At 40.7% G+C, this 26,678-nt stretch overlaps 1 protein-coding gene across 2 annotated transcripts in view; it reads left to right on the plus strand.

The window, feature by feature from the left end:
* TMEM135 (transmembrane protein 135) overlaps window positions 1–26,678 on the plus strand; it is a 368,196-nt gene that overhangs the window by 151,351 nt on the left and 190,167 nt on the right. The window contains exon 5 of one of the 2 annotated variants that reach the window (XM_038410624.2): window positions 5,084–5,149. The exons of the other annotated variant lie outside the window; for it this stretch is intronic. Within the exon in view, the coding sequence (XP_038266552.1) occupies window positions 5,084–5,149 (66 nt within the window). The remainder of the gene's footprint in view (window positions 1–5,083; window positions 5,150–26,678) is intronic. 2 annotated transcript variants of the gene reach the window in all.

The raw sequence follows: 26,678 nt of genomic DNA on the forward strand, positions 1-26,678 counted from the left end.
GACATCCTGATCACCTGAGGTTCGCCCGGTACCAGTTACTGCATCTCAGATCTCCCCAGGCGCTCCACCGTTCTTCAATGAACTTGAGGAAGAAGATTCTGTTGAGGACCTCACCTCAGTTTCACAAGTGTTGGTCCAGGGCTGCTCTCCTCACTCCTTCAGAGGTCCCTTCCCAGAGGCTTCTGGTGAAGCTGCCACTGCTCATGGCTCACAATTACCACCAACACCTTGCTGGTATGAGCACTCTTCGGTGCTTCCTCCTTTGGCGTAATGGAACCCTTGGGTAACTTATTGCCAGCAGTCCTTCAGATCATCCAGTGCTACCATCCATAGAGAGGAAAAACCAGCATCACCTGCTCCCCCCCAGGAGACATGACCCTCAAGAGGAATCTTTTGAGGAGCAAGAGTCTAGAGCTGATGAAGAGGTTTCGTCTGTAGTCAACATCTCTTCATCTCAGGATGTAGTCATGCCTGCTACCTCTTCCCTGGCAGATGATTTTAAATAATCAAGAGAGTAGCAGACTCCTTGCGGATTCCACTCAAGGAGGTTACAGAGTCTTCTCATAAGCTGCTCGATATCCTTCGCTCACTTTTATCAGCCCATATGGCCTTACTTGTCAATGATGCGCTTTTAGATCCAGCAAAGATAATTTGGCACACTCCAGCTTCTATTCCACTGACATGGATAAGAACAGACAAGGAGTGCTACATCCCAGCAAAGGACTCAGAGTTTTTATTTTTCCATCCCTCACCTAATTCCTTGGTAATGGATGCAGTGAATGAACATGATAAAGACCACAAGCGCTTTGATCTACTAGGAAGAAAGCCCTACTCTTCGGCATTCATCCAGTTTAGCACTGCCAGTTATCAGGCTTTGATGGCAAGGTATAACCATGTCAGCTACTTCAGATTAGCCTCCTTCATTGACTACCTACTGGTGGAACACAGGGAGCAGTTTCAAGCCATTGTTGTGGAGGGCCAACTGCTGGCCAGGAAAACCTTGCAAGCCTCCCTTGATGCTGGTGACATCGCCGCTCATTCGATCGCCATAGTGATGGTAATAGGAAGAGACTCCTTGTTCCAGCTCTCCAATTTCACTAAGGAAGTTCAGATCACGGTTAAGGATCTTTCTTTTGATGGATCTAAGTTGTTCGCAGATACTACACCTGAGTCTCTACGAACACTGAAGGATTCTAGTGCGACTTTGCATTCTCTTGGCATTTACACCCCTACATTCAAGAGAAAGCTAAGCAAATCTCAGATACCCCAGAGTCTCACCTCATCCAATTCCTTCTCTCCCAGAGGGCATATGAGCCCAGAAGAGAGAGGTTTCAGAGAAGGAAATCATCCACTTCTCAGCCTCCCACCTTGCACCTGTCTACCTCCAAGCAGCAATTTTGATGTGTTGGTCCTCATCCTCTTCCATTGCATCAATTCACCAGCCATCATTCCACCGACAACCACCTTCACACTAAAATGAGCCTGGAAGTTGATTATTACGGGCAAGTGGGTCTTGGAGATCTCTCCACAGGTTACACTTTACTTCACTTCCACCAATGAACCTCCTTTCCTCTTCCCGCTTCAGGGACCCCTCTCATGAGAGCATGCTTCATCAAGAAATAGGCGCTCTCTTGCACTTGGGAGTTATAGAACTAGTCCCCATGCAGCCCGGAGGGAAGGGGTTTTATTCAGGTTACTTCCTGATACCAAAAAAAGTGGAGATTGGAGAGCCATCCTAGATCTGAGACTACACAGTGCCTATGTAAATGTGCAGAAATTCAAAATTGTGACTCGCAGCTTTAATTCCTTCACTAGAGAAAAAAATTGGTTTTCAGCCCCTGACCTTGAAGATGTGTATTTCCACAGCACTATCCACCCATCCCACAAATGATTCCTCCATTTTATTGTTGGCCTGGACCGCTTCCAATATCACGTGCTCCCCTTTGGCCTATCATCCACCCTGAGGATCTTTTCGAAGGTCATGTAGGTGTCGCAGCACTGCTCTGCAGAAAAGGTGTTTTAGTATTCCCTTATCTGGATAATTGGTTGCTAAAAGGCTGCTCCCTGGAGCCGACGTCTCAGGCAACTTCCAAGGCCGCAGACCTCTTCCGCCAATTGGGCCTGCGACTCAACATACAAAAATCCATCTTGACCCTGTACAGACCCTAGAGTTTATAGGGACACATCTCAGTTCAATCACCTTCCTTGGCACAGGTTTGTGGCTCATTTCTACATAGCAAACATGGTTCAGCTTAGCCTACAAACCACAGTTAGGAACTGCATTCAATTACTAGGGCACATAGCGGCCACCACCTTCATGACGGAACATGCCAGACTTTGAATGCACTGCCTCCAAAGATGGTTCAGAACTATTTTTTCACCCACTAGACATAGTCTAGATATGCTTCTTTCCATATCTGTCTTTGTGAAACAGTCTCTCAGCTGGTGGCAGGACTGTCACAACCTGTGCACAGGAGTTCCATTCACATTTCTCCCCCAGTGGTCATTGCAACGATGGATGCCTCTCTGCTAAGGTGGGACACACATCTAGACACTTGTATGATCTAAGGCAAGTGGATGTTGCCAGAGATGATGCTACATATCAATCTCCTGGAGCTCAGTGTATCAGATACACCTGTCTCCAAATCCTAACACTAATCAAGAACAAACACATACATATAATGACTGACGATATATCATTAATGTTTTACATCAACAGTCAGGGACAAGCAAGATCCCCTTCCCTTTGTACTTAGGCCATCAGATTCTGGAAGTGGTGCATACAGAATCACATTACTATCACAGCTGCCTATCTCCCGGACATTCAGAATGTGACTGCGGCCGTGCTCAGCATACACTTCTTTCAAGACCCCGAGTGGGAAATAGATACCAACATATTACATCATATATTTCACCAATGGGGTACCCTTTAGTGGTCGTCAGCCCTACTAATGCTTTTCACCGACATCCCGAATAGCCAAAGTTATGCTCAAAATAAAGAAGGACAGAGCCAGAGTCATCTTAATAGATCTGACCTGTTGCAGGCAAACGTAGTATCCTTATTAGATTCAGCTGACTGTATGCCCACAGATCACTCTCTGCACTACTCCCTATCTCCTGTCCCAAGAGTGCAGGAAGATTTTTCACCCCAATCTTGTGATGCTTTGTCTCAAAGCATGGTTAGTCGATGGCTCACGGTAATGGAGATAACCTGCTCAGAGGATGTAAAAAGAGTGCTATTACACAGCAGGAAACAGTCTACTTGCTATACGTATTCTCAAAATGGATGTGTTTTGCCAGTTGATCGCAGACCACTTTCACTGATGACCGCATCACTTCCAGATATACTAGATTACACCTTGCCTCTGAAAACCTCCGGTCTATCGTCCACCTGGCTTTAATTCCCTCACTAGAGCTTTTCAACTTCCAATAGAGGGCTATTCCATCTTTACCCAACCCGACACCAGCAAGGTTCCTCAGAGGGCTGGGAAACCTCTATCCAGTGGTCCAATGTCCTTCCCCAGTATAGGACCTCAACCTGGTCCTTAAATGGCTCACAAGACTACCCGTAAAACCTCTAGCTACTTGCTAATTGCTCCATTATCAATGAAGACAGTGTTGTTGACAGCCATCATGTCGGTGCAAGGGATTGGTGAAACAGGGACCCTGATGGCATACCCTCCCCCACACAGTTTTTTTTAAATACAAGGTCAGGCTGTGACTCCCACCCCAAGTTCTTACCTAAGTTCTCTTCTGAATTCCATCTCAATCAGCCCATTCACTTACCTATCTCCTATCCAAAACAACATCTGAATCCCTAGGATGCACTGCTGCATATCCCAAATGTCAGGAGAGCTCTGTTCTTCTATCTAGACAGAACAAAACCCTTCAGAAAGGTCAACAAGTTATTCGTCTTGATAGCAGAAGATCAAAGGGGTCGGTAATCTCTAACCAGAGACTTACAGATTTCAGACTACATTAACTCCTGTTACCAGTCCCATAACAATGAGCTACCCTTACTCATATGCATCCATTCTGTAAGGTCTATTGCCACTTTCACGGCCTTTCTCAAAAACATACTGATCATCAAAATCTGTAAAGCCACTACATGGGCTTCTATACCTACATTCTTTGACTATTATGCATTAACTCACAAGTCCACCTCTGATACAGTGTGCAGCTCAGCTATACTTTCTGCCGTACTGGATTGAAGTCTGAACCCCTCCACCTTAACGGGTACCTCTCAGTAGTCACCTAGAGTGAAGCACCTATAAGGACACTACTCGAGGAAGAAGAAATGGTTACTCACTCTGTGCAGTAGCTATGGTTCTTTGAGATGAGTGTCCCTCTGGGTGCTCAACTACCTGCCCTCTTTCCTCTCTGCTTCGGAGTTTTCTGCCATGAGGCTTTATGGTAGAGAAAGAACAGGGGGAAGTTCGACCATGTAGCACTATATGACAATGGGACAGGGAACAAGATAAACACACATGTGGAGGATGAATGGACACTGCTTTGAGAAATCTCTGACCAAGGGCACAGGGGGCATTAGTGCATCTCGAATGGAGCACCCATATGAGGACACATCTCAAAGAACCACAGTTACTGCACAGGGCGAGTAACCATTTCTTCGCCCCAAAGTGGTGCTTCTTGGCTTCTCTACTATAAGTCCCCATTTTGTGATGTCAGTACTACCAAGGAATCCCTGGTAAGATACACAGCCAGTTAATAAGGGCTCAGATACTATAAAGGACAGGGTTTCGTCACATGGTGTGGCCTTCAAAGCTCCTTCATTACTTTACACTCACGTTACTAAAACAGAAACTTTGAAAACCCTGACGACATAAATAAAATGGCACATATGCAGAGATTTCAGCCTAAAGATTTGTTCTGGAGTGTCTCTTTTGCTTGATAGCCCTTGAAAGAAGGTTACCATGTAGGATTTTTTTCTGAATATTCTTATTTAAATGTTGAGTAGTTAATAAACTTGACTTACATTTTAGTTATAAGTGTAATAGCTGAAAAACAATAGTTGTCATTACTGTATTGTCTTTTCAAAATAACAGTTTTTTATTTTTATACGCAGGCCACGGAAACTCTTTTTCGAATGGGGGTAGCAAGAGGAGCCATTACACCTTTAAGGCATGGAGAAGTAAGATTGAATGTCTGGTTTTTGCATATATGGTGTAAAGTTTTATTTATTTTTCATTTAATATTTTGTAAATTCTTAGGATATATATTCAGATAACTAAATAGTTGATAGTCTTGTAGATAATGTGTCTGTCTGCTTTTACGGTTTGTTGCAAATGAGTGGAGAGCCCAGATGCTGTGCCTTGGGGAAAGGCATGTTCTTTATATTTCATTTTACATTGAATCATGATGCAGCGCTGTAATCTAGGGGATTCACTGGAGGATACTTCTAGCCCTGATGATTCTCTACTGAATATTTTGAGGAGGGAACAGGGTCCTGAGAAATTAACATGGGTTTGGGTTTTAGAAATTCCTGGTTCTGCGGATGGGTGGCTACGGGCAAGCCACTTCATCTTTTTGTCTTTGTTTCTTTCCTACCTCACAGGAATATTATGAGGGTTAATTAGTTAATGATTGTGAAGTACTTTGAACATGTAAAGTATAACTGTTATATTGTTCATATCTGCTTGTGTCTGTATGGGATGGTTTTTTTGTTTGTCCTTTGGGTTGACATACGTGGAGACGCTATTATTTGCATTCTGCTGATTAAGTAGCTCTCAGTTCCATGGAGAATATTATATTCAGTTATGGTATTTTTCAGTAATGATCCAAACTACATCTTGAAACTATTATGAGTTGTTGTATTTTGGGTCATTACTATAGAAGACTCAAGTGTATTGTTATGGCTATCTGATTTCATCATGTTGTGTGTTGATTTTAAATGCATAATGTTTGTCTAGTTGATCCAGCACTTGCAGTACATTGCCAATCATATTATAGCGTATATTCTCTTTCTGTGCTATTGAAATTACCTTAATTTATCCCCATTTAAGTGGAGTAGAGTACCTGTGGTTCAGAACAAAGGTTTCTGTTTCCCCGGCCCAGTTTCTTTATCTTGAGAACCGATTTTGCCATAGCTTTTCTTTGATTGTAGGTTTAACTGTTCTGAACATGGGGTCCTTTATGCTTTTTCTATACTGTTCTTCACCCTTCTCCGCAATTAGTCATGGATGTGTCTACATTTCAGGATAGAGGGGTAATTTCCAGCTCAAGGAGACATATCTGGGCTACCGCTGGTCAAGCTTATGTGCTAAAAGTAGAAGTGTAGCTGTAGCAGCATGTGCAAGGGGAGGGGCTAGCTGCCCAAGTGTGTACCTAGCATCTCAGATGGGATTGTACTCAGGGCAGCTAGCCCCTAACGCTACCACAGCTACACTTCTATTTTTAGCACGCTAGCTCAGTCAGAGGTAATGCGGGTATGCCTCCTTGATCTGGAAAGTATACTTCCATCTTGAAGTGCAGATGTACCCTAAGAGGGTGGGAGATATGATGCGCTCTCCAGCAGGATGCTATGTATGGAATATATGCAACACTTCCAACTTCTCTCCACCTCTTTGAACAGGGTGTCTTGAGAGAGATGATCTCTAGGTGTTTTTTGTGATAGCACAGAGCGCAGTACACTAGGGTGTTAATTCAGGCTTAATTAGTTATACGTGGTAGAACGAATGTTGCACTAATACTAGTAAAGTAGAAATGTGGTTTGCTTGAAATGATCCATGTTGATTGTGGAGAATTCATGTTGCTTTTTAAAGAGTTATTAACTAAATCTTGCAGTTTTAAAAAGTGGACTAATACAAACAATTATATCTTTTTATGAGCATTATGGTGGTAATACAAATGTCAGTCCTAAACCACTTCCTCTGATACTACTATTTTTATCTTGTTGATTCTTAAAAAAAATCCTATTGCAATGTTACATTCACAGATCACAGACCAATGTAGAGCAGGAAATCTTTTGAGCCATTTACCTTCTCCTAAAACTACTCCACGGAAAACTAGTAGTACAGGCATTACAGTGGGCAGCCAGGAAGTCTGTATTGATGGGTATTTGGCTTTTGCTGCTCTTCCAGTTCTGAATGTTTGTTTTTCTAGAACTATCTGCTTATTCTGTGCTTTATGAATAAGATTATTGTTCCTATGTGGTTTTAGTATCCTTCTGTTTGAAATGAAATTGTTCCTGCTTCCCAGTTTCCCAGCAACTTCTTCTATTATCAGACTCTCCAAAGCATTGATGTCTCATAGACATTTATGCTAGGACAGGGACTGTGAATTAAATAGACATACTGTCAATTTATATATCACACTAAAAATGTTTGATCTATTATTGTCGTTTGTAATACCTAAGTTGACTGTAACTAAGATTAGAAGAAAAACATTTTTTCCAGTTTACTTAGAGCTGTTGACAGTCCTTTTGTGAAAAGCCATTTTCCCTGTTTCCTCTGTTGTTCGTGACTATCTTTCACAAAACTGTAAAGAGAAACATATTTGTAAATAAAAAAAGAATGTGATTCTGAACCCTCAAATACTGGCTTTGGGAATTTAGGCAGATATAGTACCTTAAAATGCTTTAAACACAGTTTTTGAAATTGCCTAGATTCCAAGTTGCCTGTGTCTCTTTCTTGGTGGAGAAAACCTCTGATATGCCTGAGTTTGTGATGGAAACTAAATCTCAGCCCTAATCAATGCAGGCAAATATATGTGAATTGCCACTGTGCTTCCTCTTATCTATGTGACTTTGCTTGATCCTCCTTTATTTGATGGATGAATAAAACCACCATGTCAAAGACCAGAGACAGGAAACATATAATTTAAGTATTAATGTGCCCAATAGTTTTGAGGGTGAGCATTAATTGAGTGAGTGAAATTCAGCTCCAGATGACCAGTTATATTTAGGATTTTCTGTATACTTATTTTTGTGGGAAATCTTCAGAGATTTCCAGCTTGACGCTTTAGATGCACTTCCACTTGGCTGCTGGGCTTTGCCTATACTTTGAATTCATCAGTTAGTCATCAGCAACTGATTAGCAGCACTGGTGCAAACCCCAGAAATAAACAAGGAAAGATGTGATTTGCATTATCTAAGTTTCATTGAAAATCAGTAGGATTTATGCTTTTAAGGCCCAGATACACAAAGGTATTTAGGTACCTAACTCTTAATGACTTCAGTGGGAGTTAAGTGAGAATCTGGGCCTAAGTCACTTTTGAAAATGGGATTTGGGCTTCTAAGTCATTTAGGTACTTTAACTTTTTATTCTGTAGTCGCCTTGAAAGTCAGTGAGACTTAGGCACCTTTGAAAATTTTACCCAAAGACTTGTATATTATGCAATATAATCAGCTTCCAGAAGTGAGCCAAACAATATTACAGCCCTGTTCATTTTGAAGTTCAGAGACTGCCTATTCACTGAAGTTAAATAATATTAAACAATACAATTTAAATATTTTGCTTTGATTATGCAGTACTGATAGCTGGTAGTACATTTTTTTGAGAAATTGGGATTCAGAGGGAGAAAAGAAGAGGATAGAATGGACAAGACAAACTTAAATAGAAACCTATAAAATCTTAGGGCAATATGCAGCTGCTAGATTATTTGCTGCCAAATAATGAAAACAGACCAATGGACCATGTCTGGAAAATGCATATATGAGAGGATACTTTGAAGTGACATGCAAGTGAAGGTCAATTGCTATCTTACAAAGTAGCTACATTTTCAACAAATCTTAAATACATTTTTCACATGGGCCGTTTTGGCTAAAATAAGAATTTTAGCTGATGAGCCATTCATGAGAGACTGGCAGTTTTATAAATTATACTTAGTGTTCTGTATTTTCAGTTTTTATTTGTTAAAAAAAAAATCCAGGAACTTTGATGTGTTTATTTTCCAAACGTTAAAACTGGGATGAAATTGGGTTGAAAAATTAAAAATATCAGGAAAAAAAGAAAAAAAAAACCCTTTCATAATATATACAATTTACTATAGTATAATTCAGGAGCAGGCAAACTTTTTGGCCTGAGAGCCACATTGGGTTTTGGAAATTGTATGGAGGGCCGGTTAGGGGAGGGGGTTGTGGCCTGGCCCCCACCTCCTATTCGCCCTCCCTCCCCCCCGGACTCCTGCCCCATCCACACTCCCTGACTGCCCCTGGACCCCCACCCCTAACTGCCCCCTGCAGCCCCATCCATCCCCTCCTCTCATTCCTGACTGCCCCCCTGGGACTCCTGCACCATCCAACCACCCCTTCTCCCTGACCACTCCCAGTCCCCTTGCCCCTAACTGCCCCCTGCCCCTAACTGCCCCCGACGCCCCATCCAACCACCCCTCCTTCCTGACTGCCCTCCCAGGACCCCTGCCTTCATTCAACCCCATGTTCCCGCCCTATCTCCTATTCACACCCCGCCCTCTGACCACCACCCTGAACTCCCCTGCCCTCTATCCAACCCCCTCTACCCTGCTCCCTGCCCCCTTAACATGTTGCCTGGAGCACCGGTGGCTGGCAGCGCCACCATGCAGCACAGAGCACCGGGTCAGGCCAGGATCTGCAGCTGCGCTGCCCCAGGAGCTCGCAGCCCAGAGCATTGTGCTGGCAGCGGAGCGAGGGGGGACAGCAGTGGAGGGGCCAGGGGACAGCCTCCTGGAGCAGGAGGGTCCCGTGGGCCATAGTTTGCCCACCTCTGGTATAATTGAAACTATTTTTTAGGTACAAAGGTATTTTTTTGTCTCTCTGAGCTAGTAGTTTTTCCAGAAATCCTGGTTTGTGTACACTCGCATAATTTTCTTCAAAGTATCCTTGCTCATGTTGAGCCTCTTGCTGTCTTCGAGGTTGTCCAACTTTGAAAATAAATGCTCTCCGTGAATAGATCCAGAGGGTATGCTCAAAGCTCGCTGTGCTATTTTGCTCAAGTTGGGATGTGTGTCTTGATGACTGTTCCAAAAACCGCATCCAGTTTCACATGGTCAGGGTTAGGTATGTTCATGTAGTAAATTCCTCTTTCAGATATGAAATTTCATTTTTAGTGGCAAATGGTTGAAATATTCTGGGATAACGGTTACTGTAAAATTCACCTTGAGGAAGGGGTGCGACACCTGGATGACATTCCACAAAGAATCTTCAACACCAAACACTTCAGGGTTCAGATTATGGGCCACAGTCGTCTTCCATTTCTCGCTGAGCATTGTATGAAGATTTTGAATGCTTTCCTGGTTTACTGGATTTCCAGAACAGTTGGGTTTTCTCGTCATATGTTTGTCCTGCAGCTTTTGTGCTCAATTTAGCTGAGACTTTGGTCATCAGGATAAGGTAAAGTCTGTATTGGCAAACGTATTGTTAATAGTCGAAGAAAACTCCAATGTTTTCTGTGTATCATACAGTGATTCTAAGTTTTCAACAATGAACATTTCCTTAGTGCGCAGAATCTGGCAGTTATTTTGGTTATTTACCGGTCTCTTCTGAGTTTCTGCTTTAGAACCAACAAACTCAGGATGATCTAGGAGACACATTAGCACAGTCAACGTTTTGTTTATATGACAGGCAACAAAGTACAAGCTCATCCACTGATGTGCCACAACTGGGGTAGCTAATCTGCAGTTGGCTCTGCAATCATCTCTCACTGTGGAAATCAAAGTCTTCAACTTGTTCACATGCTTTAAATGGCCCGGAATCCAATGATGCAGAGTTTCACATCTTTCATTTCTTCTGTAGCAGTAGCTGCTGACAGCTCAATGTTAATCAGATGAACAGGACAGGTAATACATAGCAGCTCCGGTTTGTGATTGATTTTAATTTCCCATGTGAACTTAGCCATGTAGGAAACAGAATCTTTGTTAGTTATGGCCACATTTTTCCAAGTTAGTTGGTACATCTCAAACATATCAATTATTGCTGTGTCGAGAAAGTGGCAGTCAGCAGACAGGCTGATTGTCACATCAGCACAAAATAATGCGAGTTTACTTGCTTTGAAATAAAAAAACAAAAACAAAAGGCCAAGAATCGGATGTTCCAAAGCATTAGGAGACTCGTCAAAAATCAGACAAGACAATTAGTTGCATCTGTTTAGATACTAAAGCATTATCATTTTCTTTCAGATACTTACGAGTGAGGTTGTCTGCATTAGGAAGCGTTTTTGCTGCTGGATGGTATTGTTGCACAAAATCACTAATACACCCTTCTGCAGTTAACAGTGGTTGTCCAGTGAAACAGAGTGCAGACAAATTCATTGACACAATCGTGCTGTGTCCTTTCTTTCATTAAAGCCCTGGTGAATGCTCCTGATATTGACTGTTTATCCAAAAGCTCACTTTCTTCTTTAAGTTTCTTGTGTTGCTTGCTTTCTACATGCTCCTTTATTCTGTCAGCACAAACACTGACCTCAGTGGTGCAGTTCTTGCAGCACAATGGATTCTCTTCACTTCTGTCTTTACTTTTCTTGAAAATTTCTAAGCACTGATTTTATTCTTGATATTCAGACACAGATTTATGTTTTTGTCCCAGGTTTACTTTTTTACCTTATTGTCTATGCTTGATTGTATAAATTCAGCGCCTCACTAAACAGACACAAAGAAATAGGCAGGCAGCCTCTCTTTGTGAGTCAATCATAGCTCATCAACATTGGTTAATTTTCCGACCTCCACCGTGTTTGTTCTGTTTTTTACTGTGGAACTGCTTCAATCTCAGAGCTGCAGGACACAATAATCACATAAAACATTAGTGTTAACAAAAATAAGTATCTGAAAAAAATATTGAGTGGGTTGATAAATGGGTATAAATCAGTAAAAACGGAACTCCTTTAATTAAATTTAATTAATTTAATTAAAAAATTGGTAATTAATGAAAATCAGTAAAAACTGAAAATGCAGAACACTAATTCTACTGTATGTGATATTTACGGACTAAGCCAGTTACTAGTATAATAAGTAAAAGTACCAATGAATCCAGATATAGATGCAATGGAACGCTTCGATACAGCATAAAGATGGGAGAACTTTGACTTACCTAAATTGTAGCACCGAGTGATGTAACATTAAAGTATTTGCTTAGGAGGTTCGGTATGTCTACTAGAAATGTAAATCAACCTATATTAGGTCAACTTACAGTCACTGCAGTGATGCATGTCCACACTACTCTCCTTCAGTTGGTGGTTTGCGTCCTCAACAGGAGCACTTCTGCTGACCTAAGTGGGGCAGTGTGGGGAGCTGAGAACCTGTTTTCTCGGCTCTGTTGTCAGGCTCCCTGCTAGGGGAGCTGCACCACAGGCTCCTGCCCCTCCACCCTCCCTACACTCCTTGTTCCCAGCCGAGAGCGGGGGGAGTGGGAGAGAGAGAGCCATCGGGGGCTTCTTGCCTTTCCATTCCCTGCCAAGAATGGGGGGGGGGCTTCTCTCTTCCCCACTTCTCACCCCTGGGGAGCGGGGTGCAGCTTGCCCGGCTTCTCCCCCTCGCCCCGCATGCTCCCCACCAGGAGCCAGGCAGCCTTGTCAAATTCACAGCTCCCAGGGGTAAAATTGACAAGACAGCCAACATTCCCAGCTGGGAGCGGGGTCCAGCTGCCTGGGCTTCTCTCCTTAGTTCCCCCCACTAGGAACTGGGTCCAGCCACCTGGGCTTCTCGCCCAGGGTCCCAGCCAGGACCAGGGTCCATTCTCGCCCCTCGCCCAGCTGGGAGTGGGGTCCAGCTGCCCAGCTCTCCAGGGGAGCTCCAGCTGCTGGGCTTTCTTGTCCATTTCATGGCTCCTGTTGCCCCCTGTTCCCCTGTAGTTGCCCTAACTACACAGACATAAGCCTTACGCCTCTCGTGGAGGTGAAGTTAGTGTATCGGTGTAGTAGGGCACTTAGATTTGTGGGAGAAAGGCTGTAGACACTGACATAATTAGATCAACGTTATTCAGTAGAAAGGATCCTGGGGAAGAAGGAAAGGTGTGTGTATGAACTTTTTTTGCTTGAATAAATTATCCTGTTAAAATCTGAATACTTAAGTTTGGTGAATCAAACAAGATGTTTGGATACAAGTTCCCATTGTGTAATTACAGCTGTCTGGACCTGAAAATAAGAAGTGACATCAGTAAAATAGAATGAATTTCCCAAAAGGAGCAAAACTATGTAGAGTCCTATAAAAACACAGTTATTTCTTCCAAGAAAAAGCTGGACACTTGAATTGTGCCCAAAAGAAAGTGTACGTGGTGAGCCAAAGCAGAAGAAATTAAAGCTTGAACTCAAGATCTAGCTGACCATGTTCAGTATGAGAAGTGCTAAGTGGGCAATAAAAATCCAAAGGGGTCTAGTTGTTTCTTGGAAAGGCCAGATTGAGAGGGAAACTCTCCAAATAGGGAGAAATTTAGTTACATTTTCATAGCAGTATTTGAAATGTACGTGGGACTGTTTAACTTTAGAAGGAAAACTAGGGTTCATCTTGAATTTAATTACAAATCCTCATGTTGCATTGCAGTGAATAAATTGGAAAAAAAATTCTTATCAAACAAAGGAGAAATCATTAACTGGTCCAAGTCTGGCCAGTTTCCAAGACCAGATAGATTTGAAATTTGTAATGCTGAATGTTTGAAGGAAACCTTCTCTCTCATTTCCTGCTTGCAGCCTTTCTGTGTATCAGGGAATTCATCTTCTCAGCCATCTTCTGTGTATGGATATAGAACTTTTAAGTCTTTCCTTTGTTACCTTTGAAGAAATCAGAAATTTATGTTGTGATGCTGTATCATATTGCTATTTATATATGGATTACAAAATTACTGTTGAGGTTTTGGCATGAAAGTTGGAAATGATATTGCCAAGTGTCATTTATCCAAATGAAGTAAAAAGAAAAGGAGTACTTGTGGCACCTTAGAGACTAACAAATTTATTAGAGCATAAGCTTTCGTGAGCTACAGCTCACTTCATCGGATGCATTTGGTGGAAAAAACAGAGAAGAGATTTATATACACACACACACAGAGAACATGAAACAATGGGTTTATCATACACACTGTAAGGAGAGTGATCACTTAAGATAAGCCATCACCAGCAGCAGGGGGGGGGAAAAGGAGGAAAACCTTTCATGGTGACAAGCAAGGTAGGCTAATTCCAGCAGTTAACAAGAATATCAGAGGAACAGTGGGGTGGGAGGGAGAAATACCATGGGGAAATAGTTTTACTTTGTGTAATGACTCATCCATTCCCAGTCTCTATTCAAGCCTAAGTTAATTGTATCCAGTTTGCAAATTAATTCCAATTCAGCAGTCTCTCGTTGGAGTCTGTTTTTGAAGCTTTTTTGTTGAAGGATAGCCACTCTTAGGTCTGTGATCGAGTGACCAGAGAGATTGAAGTGTTCTCCAACTGGTTTTTGAATGTTATAATTCTTGACGTCTGATTTGTGTCCATTCATTCTTTTACGTAGAAACTGTCCAGTTTGGCCAATGTACATGGCAGAGGGGCATTGCTGGCACATGATGGCATATATCACATTGGTAGATGCGCAGGTGAACGAGCCTCTGATAGTGTGGCTGATGTGATTAGGCCCTATGATGGTATCCCCTGAATAGATATGTGGACAGAGTTGGCAACGGGCTTTGTTGCAAGGATAGGTTCCTGGGTTAGTGGTTCTGTTGTGTGGTGTGTGGTTGCTGGTGAGTATTTGCTTCAGATTGGGGGGCTGTCTGTAAGCAAGGACTGGTCTGTCTCCCAAGATCTGTGAGAGTGATGGCTCGTCCTTCAGGATAGGTTGTAGATCCTTGATGATGCGTTGGAGAGGTTTTAGTTGGGGGCTGAAGGTGATGGCTAGTGGCGTTCTGTTGTTTTCTTTGTTGGGCCTGTCCTGTAGTAGGTGACTTCTGGGTACTCTTCTGGCTCTGTCAATCTGTTTCTTCACTTCAGCAGTGGGTATTGTAGTTGTAGGAATGCATGATAGAGATCTTGTAGGTGTTTGTCTCTGTCTGAGGGGTTGGAGCAAATGCGGTTATATCGTAGCGCTTGGCTGTAGACAATGGATCGAGTGGTATGATCTGGATGAAAGCTAGAGGCATGTAGGTAGGAATAGCGGTCAGTAGGTTTCCGATATAGGGTGGTGTTTATGTGACGATCGCTTATTAGCACCGTAGTGTCCAGGAAGTGGATCTCTTGTGTGGACTGGTCCAGGCTGAGGTTGATGGTGGGATGGAAATTGTTGAAATCATGGTGGAATTCCTCAAGAGCTTCTTTTCCATGGGTCCAGATGATGAAGATGTCATCAATGTAGCGCAAGTAGAGTAGGGGCATTAGGGGACGAGAGCTGAGGAAGCGTTGTTCTAAGTCAGCCATAAAAATGTTGGCATACTGTGGGGCCATGCGGGTACCCATCGCAGTGCCGCTGATTTGAAGGTATACATTGTCACCAAATGTGAAATAGTTATGGGTCAGGACAAAGTCACAAAGTTCAGCCACCAGGTTAGCCGTGACAGTATCGGGGATACTGTTCCTGACGGCTTGTAGTCCATCTTTGTGTGGAATGTTGGTGTAGAGGGCTTCTACATCCATAGTGGCTAGGATGGTGTTTTTACGAAGATCACCAATGGACTGTAGTTTCCTCAGGAAGTCAGTGGTGTCTCGAAGATAGCTGGGAATGCTGGTAACGAAGGGCCTGAGGAGGGAGTCTACATAGCCAGACAATCCTGCTGTCAGGGTGCCAATACCTGAGATGATGGGGCGTCCAGGATTTCCAGGTTTATGGATCTTGGGTAGCAGATAGAATACCCCAGGTCGGGGCTCCAGGGGTGTGTCTGTGCGGATTTGTTCTTGTGCTTTTTCAGGGAGTTTCTTGAGCAAATGCTGTAGTTTCTTTTGGTAACTCTCAGTGGGATCAGAGGGTAATGGCTTGTAGAAAGTGGTGTTGGAGAGCTGCCTAGTAGCCTCTTGTTCATACTCCGACCTATTCATGATGACGACAGCACCTCCTTTGTCAGCTTTTTTGATTATGATGTCAGAGTTGTTTCTGAGGCTGTGGATGGCACTGTGTTCTGCATGGCTGAGGTTATGGGGTAAGCGATGCTGCTTTTCCACAATTTCAGCTCATGCACGTCGGCAGAAGCAGTCTATGTAGAAATCCAGGCTGCTGTTTCGACCTTCAGAAGGAGTCCACCCAGAATCCTTCTTTTTGTAGTGTTGGCAGGAAAGTCTCTGTGGGTTAATATGTTGGTCAGAGGTGTTTTGGAAATATTCCTTGAGTCTGAGACGTCGAAAATAGGATTCTAGGTCACCACAGAACTGTATCATGTTCGTGGGGGTGGAGGGGCAAAAGGAGAGGCCCCAAGATAGGACAGATTCTTCTGCTGGGCTAAGAGTATAGTTGGATAGATTAACAATATTGCTGGGTGGGTTACGGGAACCATTCTTGTGGCCCCTTGTGGCATATAGTAATTTAGATAGCTTAGTGTCCTTTTTCTTTTAAGTCACCTACTACAGGACAGGCCCAACAAAGAAAACAACAGAACGCCACTAGCCATCACCTTCAGCCCCCAACTAAAACCTCTCCAACGCATCATCAAGGATCTACAACCTATCCTGAAGGACGAGCCATCACTCTCACAGATCTTGGGAGACAGACCAGTCCTTGCTTACAGACAGCCCCCCAATCTGAAGCAAATACTCACCAGCAACCACACACCACACAACAGAACCACTAAGCCAGGAACCTATCCTTGCAACAAAGCCCGTTGCCAACTCTGTCCACATATCTATTCAGGGGATACCATCATAGGGCCTAATCACATCAGCCACACTATCAGAGGCTCGTTCACCTGCGCATCTACCAATGTGATATATGCCATCATGTGCCAGCAATGCCCCTCTGCCATGTACATTGGCCAAACTGGACAGTTTCTACGTAAAAGAATGAATGGACACAAATCAGACGTCAAGAATTATAACATTCAAAAACCAGTTGGAGAACACTTCAATCTCTCTGGTCACTCGATCACAGACCTAAGAGTGGCTATCCTTCAACAAAAAAGCTTCAAAAACAGACTCCAACGAGAGACTGCTGAATTGGAATTAATTTGCAAACTGGATACAATTAACTTAGGCTTGAATAGAGACTGGGAATGGATGAGTCATTACACAAAGTAAAACTATTTCCCCATGGTATTTCTCCCTCCCACCCCACTGTTCCTCTGATATTCTTGTTAACTGCTGGAATTAGCCTACCTTGCTTGTCACCATGAAAGGTTTTCCTCCTTTTCCCCCCCCTGCTGCTGGTGATGGCTTATCTTAAGTGATCACTCTCCTTACAGTGTGTATGATAAACCCATTGTTTCATGTTCTCTGTGTGTGTGTGTATATAAATCTCTCCTCTGTTTTTTCCACCAAATGCATCCGATGAAGTGAGCTGTAGCTCACGAAAGCTTATGCTCTAATAAATTTGTTAGTCTCTAAGGTGCCACAAGTACTCCTTTTCTTTTTGCGAATACAGACTAACACGGCTGCTACTCTGAAACCTGTCCAAATGAAGTAGATAGTGTTAAGAACTGTTTTATTGCTTGACAACATATGAAGACTTGTGAAGAATTATTTCAATGGTAGCGTGCCCTGTGACTGAATGCCGAAAAAATTAATAGTATCAAGGAAAGATAACAAAAGCCAAGAGTATAATTAACTTCACTATTCAGCATATTTTTCTTGTTATAGAATTTTCTGTTAATGTCTCTGTTTTGGGTAATGTGTAGGAGGCAGAGATGGGAATGTGTGTTAGACCAAACTGCTCTGGTGGAAGATAGGGAAAGTCCACCAGCTACTATCAGTGTAATGGCTTTTGTTTACATCTGTGGCCCTTATCCAAGAGAGAGGCAACATTTCATTTATTTTAAGAATCGGCTGGATGGCAGAATGCAGAAGCCACAAGGATTTGATGAGAATAAATCTTGTAGTTCGTGTTCTAGTTACACTGGTTGGCTGTTAATTTGAGCTAAACATTTTAAGCTCAAATTCTCTAAGATGCAGAAATACCATTCCAATCTATATGAATATATCTACAGTGCTTTTGTGAAACTTGGCAAGTCTCCTGATACACAGAATGTATAGAGGCTATGTTTTATCTAGTTTAAATTGTATTATCTGGAAAGGAGATCTAGTGTCCATGTATTGTTTACCACAGTGCAAACGTCAACTCTTATGTATTAAAACCTTCTCAAGACAAAATTGGTTTGAGTTAGATTTATTATCACAAATAGTGCGTCATTGAGCAGTGATGATATGGTAACTCCACTGAGAACGCTTTGCCATATTGTATCCCAACTGTGCATTAGTTCCTGTAATTATTGTAAGTTAATTTTATTTCTTTTCATTATTAATTGTTAATATATTATGATAGAGTCATAGACTATACCGATGGACATTTTAGTTGCTAGTCTGGAAGGTTTCCTAAGAGAAAACTGTCTACCATATAGAAGTTATCTGTTGTTTCTTGAAAGGCAAATATTTCTTCCTGTAATGCTATAATAATATTTACCACTTAAATTATGCTTTTTATCTTCAAAGTGCTTAATAAATGTTAAACAATTAATCATCAGGACATTGCTAAAAGATTCATCGCTAAGTATTGTTATATCCATTTTACAGATTGAGGTAAAGATAACAGATAGAGGTTAAGGGACCTGCCCAAGACTGCAAAGAGTCTTGGTCAAATCCAAGATTAGCTGGGTGAGTGTGTAGTTCTTAACCCAGTGCCCAGATGACTGCATTACACCTTGACCTGGGTAAATGAATCAGTCTGTCTTTGTGTTGTAGGTTATTGTTTTAATTATTGCTTGTGTATTATTTATATTTTTAGGAAATTTGCATATAACGAGAAATGAAATAAATGACTATTACAAAAACACTGAAAAGCTTAACAATAGTAAATTGCAAAGTATGTTGAAAAAACATCAATTCCTTTCAAATAGAAATGGAAAGTGAAACAAAACTCTTAGAACTATCACCAATTTGAATCATACAGAAGCACATGTTTGTTGATGGAACATATATATATTTTGTTATGCAAGCATATTTATTATGTAAATGGAATGTTAAATGGCAAATACTTTTCCCTGACAACCCCCAGTAGAACTTTTCAGTTTGAATTCAAATGAAATTATATTGAATGATGAAAGATAAGACATTGAAACATTAGCATGTGTTTAAAAATACTGGGTTTGAATGTCTCTTGAAGATTTCAAGAGTCCATTAAAATGTTCTTTGATTCAGACCTCACTAGCTGCTTATCTCTTTCTACATGATAGGTTTGGATTTTAGCCATTTTTCATTAGTAAGTCTTTTTATAAATCCATACATAAGACATTTTGGATGGGGTTTTAAAAAGTGCATAAGAGATTTATGTTCCCATTGAAAGCCAACTAAGAGTTGGGTGCTTAACTCCCTTAATTCTTTTTGGAAATTTCATTCTTTTTATCTGTTCACTGAAGATTGGTTCCATTATAGTATGTAAAACATAAGAATCAAACAGCTTTGAATTTCGAAAAGAAACTGTTTTACAATGTAAATAAGTATTTTACCATGTTGGTTAAAGTTAGTCCAATAAAAGATATTCCCTCACCCACCTTGTCTCTGTTTTAACAAGAGAATTTCAAAAGCTTTTGTTTGTCGATAAAGCAAACTAAATGTAATATACTATAAATTTAAATAATTTATTTTTATCAGTTAGACAAGTATATAATAATAGTTATATCTTTGGTGCTTTTATAACTAAAATTGTTATTACATATAAAAATGTAAGGAAAGTAATTATTTTATTCCATTTTTAAATTGGTTGTGCTTACTCCATGGTAGGTACTTTCCTGACAATTTATTGCTATAAGAAATTTAATGGAGAACACTGCAATAATAATAGACCTGTGTAGCTACATTGGTGCAGTGATGGTATAAGTTAAGCAGATACTTAAAGGTTTGCAGAGTCAGGGCCTGGCTTTTCATTACAAAGAACTGAGCCAGCATTTTCACAGATTTATTATTATAAATACATTGTTTTACGCCCAGTCTGGGGCATCAGTGTGCTAAGTGCTGTACAAATCTAATAAGAGATGGTTCCAACTCCAAGGAGCTTATACTCTAAACAGGTGAGACAGATACAGGCTGGGAGAAAAGAAGTATTATCGTCCCCATTTGGGGCACAAAGAGATTAAATGATATGACCAAAGTTGTACGAGAAGTCTATGCTAGAACTGGGAACTGAACCCCTATCTTCTGAGAGCTAGTACAGTGCCTTAACCCAAAGACTGTCTTTTTTCTCTAAAGATGACTTTATATCAAAAAAGATGAAAATGAGGAATAAATACTGTGACATATTGCGGTGCAATCCATACCAGTGGGGGACCGTGTCACCTGCCCCGCAAACTTAGGTTACAATGCCTTGCTGAAATAGCTCCTATCAGGGCCGGTATTTCCAGCATGGCAGCCATACCCTGAAGGTCCACGTGGTTGCATTTTGGCTTGCGCGAAGGTTGCGGATCTCTCGAGACATCTAGATAGGCTTATGTGTAGTATTGGGGAGGAGCCTGTGGTCGTGGTACATGTAGGTACCAATGACATAGGGAAGAAGGTCCTGGAGGCCAAATTTAGGCTGTTAGGTAATTGATTGAAGTCCAGGACCTTCATGGTAGCATTCTCAGAAACGCTTCCAGTTCCACGCGCAGGGCCAGTTAGACCGGCAGAACTGTAGGGTCTCAATGTGTGGATGAGACGATGGTGTAGGGAGGAGGAGTTTAGATTTATTAGGAATTGGGGAAACTTTTGGGAATGAGGGAGCCTAAACAAGAAGGATGGGCTCCACCTAAACCAAAATGGAACCAGATGGCTGGCACTTAAAATTAAAAAGGTCGTAGAGCAGTTTTTAAACTACGGGCTGGGAGAAAGCTGACAGGTGTGGTGGAGCACGTGGTTCGGACAGAGACATCCATTGGGGAGGATCTATTAATGAAGATTCTCTATGTTCTAGTGAGGAGCAGAGGATAGAAGATGATAAAATACAGGTAGGATCTGATCAGAAACAGTCAAATGAAAGAGTCCCATTCAATTGCATCATGTAATGGCAGACAGCTGAAAAGTGACAAGCTTTTAAAGTGTTTATATACAAATACTAGAAGTCTAAATAATAAGATGGGTGAACTAGAGTGCCTAATATTAAATGAGGATATTGATATAATAGGCATCACAGAAACTTGGTGAAATGAGGATAATCAATGGGACACAGTAATACCAGGATACAAAATATATCGGAAGGACAGAACAGGTCATGCTGGTGGGGGAGTGGTACTATATATGAAAGAAAGCGTAGAATCAAATGAAGTAAAAAATCTTAAATGAACCAAGCTATTCCATAGAATCTCTATGCATAGTAATTCCATGCTCTAATAATAAGAATATAGCAGTAGGGATATATGACCAAGACAGTGTTAGTGTCTGTGAAATGCTCCGGGAGATTAGAGGTTTTTAAGGTCAGGCTTGACAAAACCCTGGCTGGGATGATTTAGTTAGGGATTGGTCCTGCTTTGAGTAGGAGGTTGGACTAGATGACCTCCTGATGTCCCTTCCAACCCTGATATTCTATGATTCTATGATTCTAATATCTCATTTATTTTTGTTATTCCTTCATATTTTTGTAATGCCTGTTATTTTAAGCTTCCAAACAGTCTAGTTCACATGTTTTTTGCTTATATTTGTGTGTATGTGTGTCTGTAGACACATAATTTAGCCATGGTTTCTATTTTAATAACTTACTTTTCTGACATTTTATTACTTTTCCTTAATTTATCTTTGAGATTTCAACCCGTCCTTGCTTCAGTACATCCGTAAATACCATCCTTATCCTGTACTGGATAGAGAAATACCCAGTATTGCAGTCACCTCTAGCAGATGTCTTTGCCCTACAAGAAAGTCCCATACTTTATTTAACTTCCCCCAAACCTTGTTAATTTTCTGTGCCAGCTGTCTGGGTGGAGCCAATTCCTTCATATAGACTCTTAGGTGTGCCAAAAGTTCACTGGTGTCTAATACAATTTGAATTTCTCCTCTATGCATTTTTATCATCTTTGCATTAATACTGAGAAATTCCATGCCGTTGGGGTTAGATTCAAGATTATTGTTATAACTCTCAGAAGGGTTTTAAAGGTAAATATAATAATATAATGCTAATTTGAACAGTCTTAGGTTAAAATTTTCCAACTTGAGAGATTGTTGTGCATCTCTTTTTCTCTACCTCACCCAAGAACCACAGAACCCGAATCATGTGGTGCTGAGGAGAAGGAGCAGGCAATGCTGGAGTGGCTTTGCAGATTCAAGGTCCTTTTCACAGTTTGTCCCCCCTTCTTTCCCCATGTCTCTCAGCAGAGTGGGACGTAGAACTGTAGATCAGTTAAACTGTATAATTCAATTAAATGTACAGTATTCCCTTCTATTTACATCAACAGCTTTTAGTAAAGTCTTCATTCCAGTTTAACTGCCTGCCTTGAGACCCATATGAGAGAAACCATTAAATACAAAACACTAATAAAATATTTTAGCTTGTGTACCATAAAAAATAACAATGTATTAGAAAAGTTCCTTTCAATAACAAGGCATTTTTCTGTACAGAGGAATTTATTCTAAATGCTATAGAATTATTGTACCATATTCTTTAACTTTTGCAGCATAATGATTCTTCTGTTCAGATTTTGTTAGTTTTGAAATGTGATGTCTATAGTGCATGAATGAGTGCCAGAAGGCTTCATAAACTGCACCATTTTAGATTGAAAAATCAATGCGAGTCTTCTAAAGCTGATTCTGATTTAATTAATGTTGTTTTGGGCACATTTTGTTTCCTATGATTTCAGCTCAAGGGCATGCCAGGCCTAATCACTTACAGGCACATTATAGAGCAAATGGTGATGTGATACCAGACATCTGATCCCCTAACCCCTTTGGTTTCATATCACAAAGATGTCATTATTATCAGGGGTTCAAAAGTTCTGCTCTCACGGATTGCTCTGACATCTCTGGTTTCTGTCCTTTTTGTCTGAATGCTTTGTTGCTGTCATGTTAATTTATGGGGATGATGTTTTCTTGTATTTACATAAACCTTATAAACTAAAAGCTTAATCTGTGTGTTTCAGGGTGCATATCCACCTTCTTTTCTCCCCTGTTAAAAAAAGGAAGTGTCTGTGCAGAAATACAAAGAAAGATAGTTGCCTACAAACACAGTGGAGTCCCCTTTTCTTATAGGGAAGGTCACCTCCATGCATGTATCTAAGGGGTATGATCTGTGCCTTCATTTTTATTTTGCTCTTAAAGGATTTTATTGCAATATAAGCATTACAGACTAGTGCTCTGAAACCCTTGTAAATTCTGATACCAGCTTAGGAGCATGCACATACATATGCAGATGAAGAGTCCCCTAACGGAATGCTTTTAGAGGAGCCTTTTTTGGGGCACGGGAAAGGCAGGAAACAATAAAAACATCGAGGCTGTCCTTCATCAGAAAGGAGCAATAAAGGGGAAATACAAAAACATAAAAATAAAACTACTCTGCTGTTCATCTTTAAATTTTAGGATTGTTATACGTCAGAGGTATTTCTAAATATGGTTTGTAGCTGGAAGATTTCTTTGCTAAATCAGAATGAATAGCAATGCAAAGGTAGCTTATTTACAGAAGCTCTGTATGCTTTGTCAACTTTATCAGGGAGATCAGAATAAGAAATCCTGTCAGGAAATGGTATGTTACTGAAAATAAAAAGCTTGCATTGGAGAGGCAGATTATAATAGCTTTCCAGGAATAAAGTGCTCAAATTTTTAAATTTCCTATTAAAAAATGTAAGGGTACTTTCCTTGGGGAGGAAGGGAGCAGAACATTCATCTTCCGAAGCTAACTTTATTGCTCAATGTATGCGTCTTCTGATTCCTCTGTCATTAAGAGTGATTCCTAAGCTCAGCTACTCCAGTGTACAAATGACTGAGTGCCTCTTTTGAGCTAAGAAGACTGTGGCTGCCGAATATTAGAAAGCTGTCAGTTGCCACTCCACTATTATTGGATCTTTGATCTCAATCTTTCTTGGAACATCCATTTTAAGTGATTGTATAGTCAGTTTCAGCCATGAAGGAGGAGAGTGAATTGGTTTTGAAGCTTCAGTTGAGTGCTAAGAACTTTTCTACCTGTTTTGTTAACACACATTTTGGCTGAAGTTATTTATTTGGTAGTGTCCAAAGATGCCCTGATTGCTATAAAAATACTTAGCTCATTCCAAATTGTTTATTATTTGACTGGTAGACTTGATATGATTGGAGACCTTGAACAATAGGGGAGAATGGTGACTTCTTATGCATATGCACCTCTTTGTGGATCTGTAATATGTTTTTAAGTTAAAAAAGTAGATAAAGAATGAGGGAATATACTGGAGGCATCACAGAAGTGAGTTTTAGAGAGGGATCTACATGAATACAGGGTAGTGGCTAGGTGGATTCCTTTCTCTAAATTTTATTACAAAATGGCATGCTAATATCTACCCCTTGATCTGTAAAGATGAAATGCAAAGGTAAAGTGAAAATTGAGTTAAATTCGGGTGTATTTGCTAGTTTCCTCTACTAAAGTGATTCCGGGATGAAGTCAGCAGAGAAATACATTTATCTTAACTTTTAAAAATTGTCTTCTCCTCCTTGACATTTTCTGACGCTGTGCAGTATGTTCCAGAATTTATTACTCTTTGGCATAGCCAAAACCATATGTGACAAATACAGACAGTATATAAAACAACAACAAATGTATAGAATAATCTAATGGAAACCAGAAAATCTATTCAGTTCCCAGTATAGTTTGTGCCAACTTCAAAGGAAACTTTGGGTGTGCAAGAAATGTAGAATTAGGGCATAAGTTTTTGAATTAACTTTGCTTTGTTGAAATAGTTTATAAGAAATTTTTTAAATTATTTGACTACTCATTAAAAATAAAATATATTTAGTAAATGACTATCACTTGAATATATAGAAAAACCTGCTCTAAAACAAATTGTATCATGATGTACAAATACCCAAATTGTGTCCACAGATAGAGGCACACAATTGTTAGTGAAGTGTGTCTGAGGGTAGGATTTAGTTTAAAACCATAGAAATAAAATTAAAATAGAAGAAAAGGAGTAACTAAGAGTCAACCGCTCAAAACAGATATTATATTAAAGAGACAAAATGGGTGAGGTAATATCTTTTATTGGACCAGCTTCTCTTGATGAGAGAGACAAAGTTTCGAACGTATATTACTCAATTGTCCATCCCTCTGAAAAATGTAGTTAAAAAATGGCGAGCAACTTTGGTTTCACTCTTCAGTTTTATCTTCAAGTAAATATAGGAGTGCGTCATATTCCTCTATATTTTCAGAGAAAGCCAGTTTTGAATCTGAGGCTGTCGTGTGGTGATTTTGTGATTTGGATGAACATTCCATAGAGACAAGGATGAAAGCATAATGTCTTTGTAATTTGTGACTGTACAGGGTCTGAACTCTTAGACACAAGTTGATTTCCTCTTAGAAATTAAATATCTTGTGTATAGCCTTTTTAAGTTTTCCTTTTTAGCCCTTAAAAGCAGTTTTATACTGTTTTTATTTCTCTGTTGAAACAACTCAGTTAGGAGGGTCTGATTCCAGAGTGGCTTCATGTGTGGAATTGCTGCAGAATAGCACCCTTAGTTGCCACTGCGCTATCTTGAATAACAAATTGGAGTTCAATGACACAAGGTATTCTTAGCAAGAGTAAGGGATGAATTTACTGTCCTTTTGTTTTAAACCTAAAAACTATAAGGAGAAACTCCTTTTATTCTCTGAAGGCTTATAAAGAACTGAGTTTTTTCTTGCTCAAGATAACAGTTATTTCATTGTTGCCTGTTTCATCCATAGGTCAGCTAGGGCTAGATGAGATAGGTTAGGCCTCCAAGAGTAGGGTCTGGCAACTCTCTAAGGCTGTCATTCTACCAGAAACAAGATAATCTTCAGAGTAGATTATTTGTTTGCATTAGCAGGACTATAGCTTTAGGCAGAAGGATGTTACCCAATAGTACTTCGTCTGAGAAAATGTGTAATTTTATGGGCAAGTTAATGGTAGAAAGGTAAGGGAGGTGACATTTGATTCGTAAAAATCTATAGAATCATAATTTCAATGGTATCGCCCTTTGCATCATGGCAGGGGTGACTCGCTCCCCGCACCCCCCACCCCATCCTCCCAGCTCTAGGTTCTACGATTGGTAGAAATTTTGATAATACAGTTTCATCATGGGTTGATGGGACATCATGGGTGTCATTCAAAAGCCCTTTCTCCCACAAACACAATGGTACCAAACATGACAAACCTAAACCAAATATGTATCTATATATTCAAGAAAATGTTTGAATTCGTTGTTATACTTTCACACAAGGATGCATTTCTTACATAAAAAAAGACATTGATCTGTAGTCCTGGGGAAGTTAGCCTTGACATGTAGGACTGAAAACATTTATTCATCAAAGTTGTCCTCATTGTCATCTCCGTCTAGGGCACCACTGCTAGACACATTGTCACACTGATCCTCATCTGTGCTGCACTTGCATATCTCCATACAAGGCAGGCTGCTGGCCAAATATTTGCAAGGTGATGAGCATCTGGTCTTTGATTAGCATTTGATTAGCTGAACGATTGATTCAGGAATGTGTGGTGT

Source organism: Dermochelys coriacea, chromosome 1 (assembly GCF_009764565.3).
Source record: "Dermochelys coriacea isolate rDerCor1 chromosome 1, rDerCor1.pri.v4, whole genome shotgun sequence".
In the NCBI taxonomy this organism is placed as follows: domain Eukaryota; kingdom Metazoa; phylum Chordata; order Testudines; family Dermochelyidae; genus Dermochelys; species Dermochelys coriacea.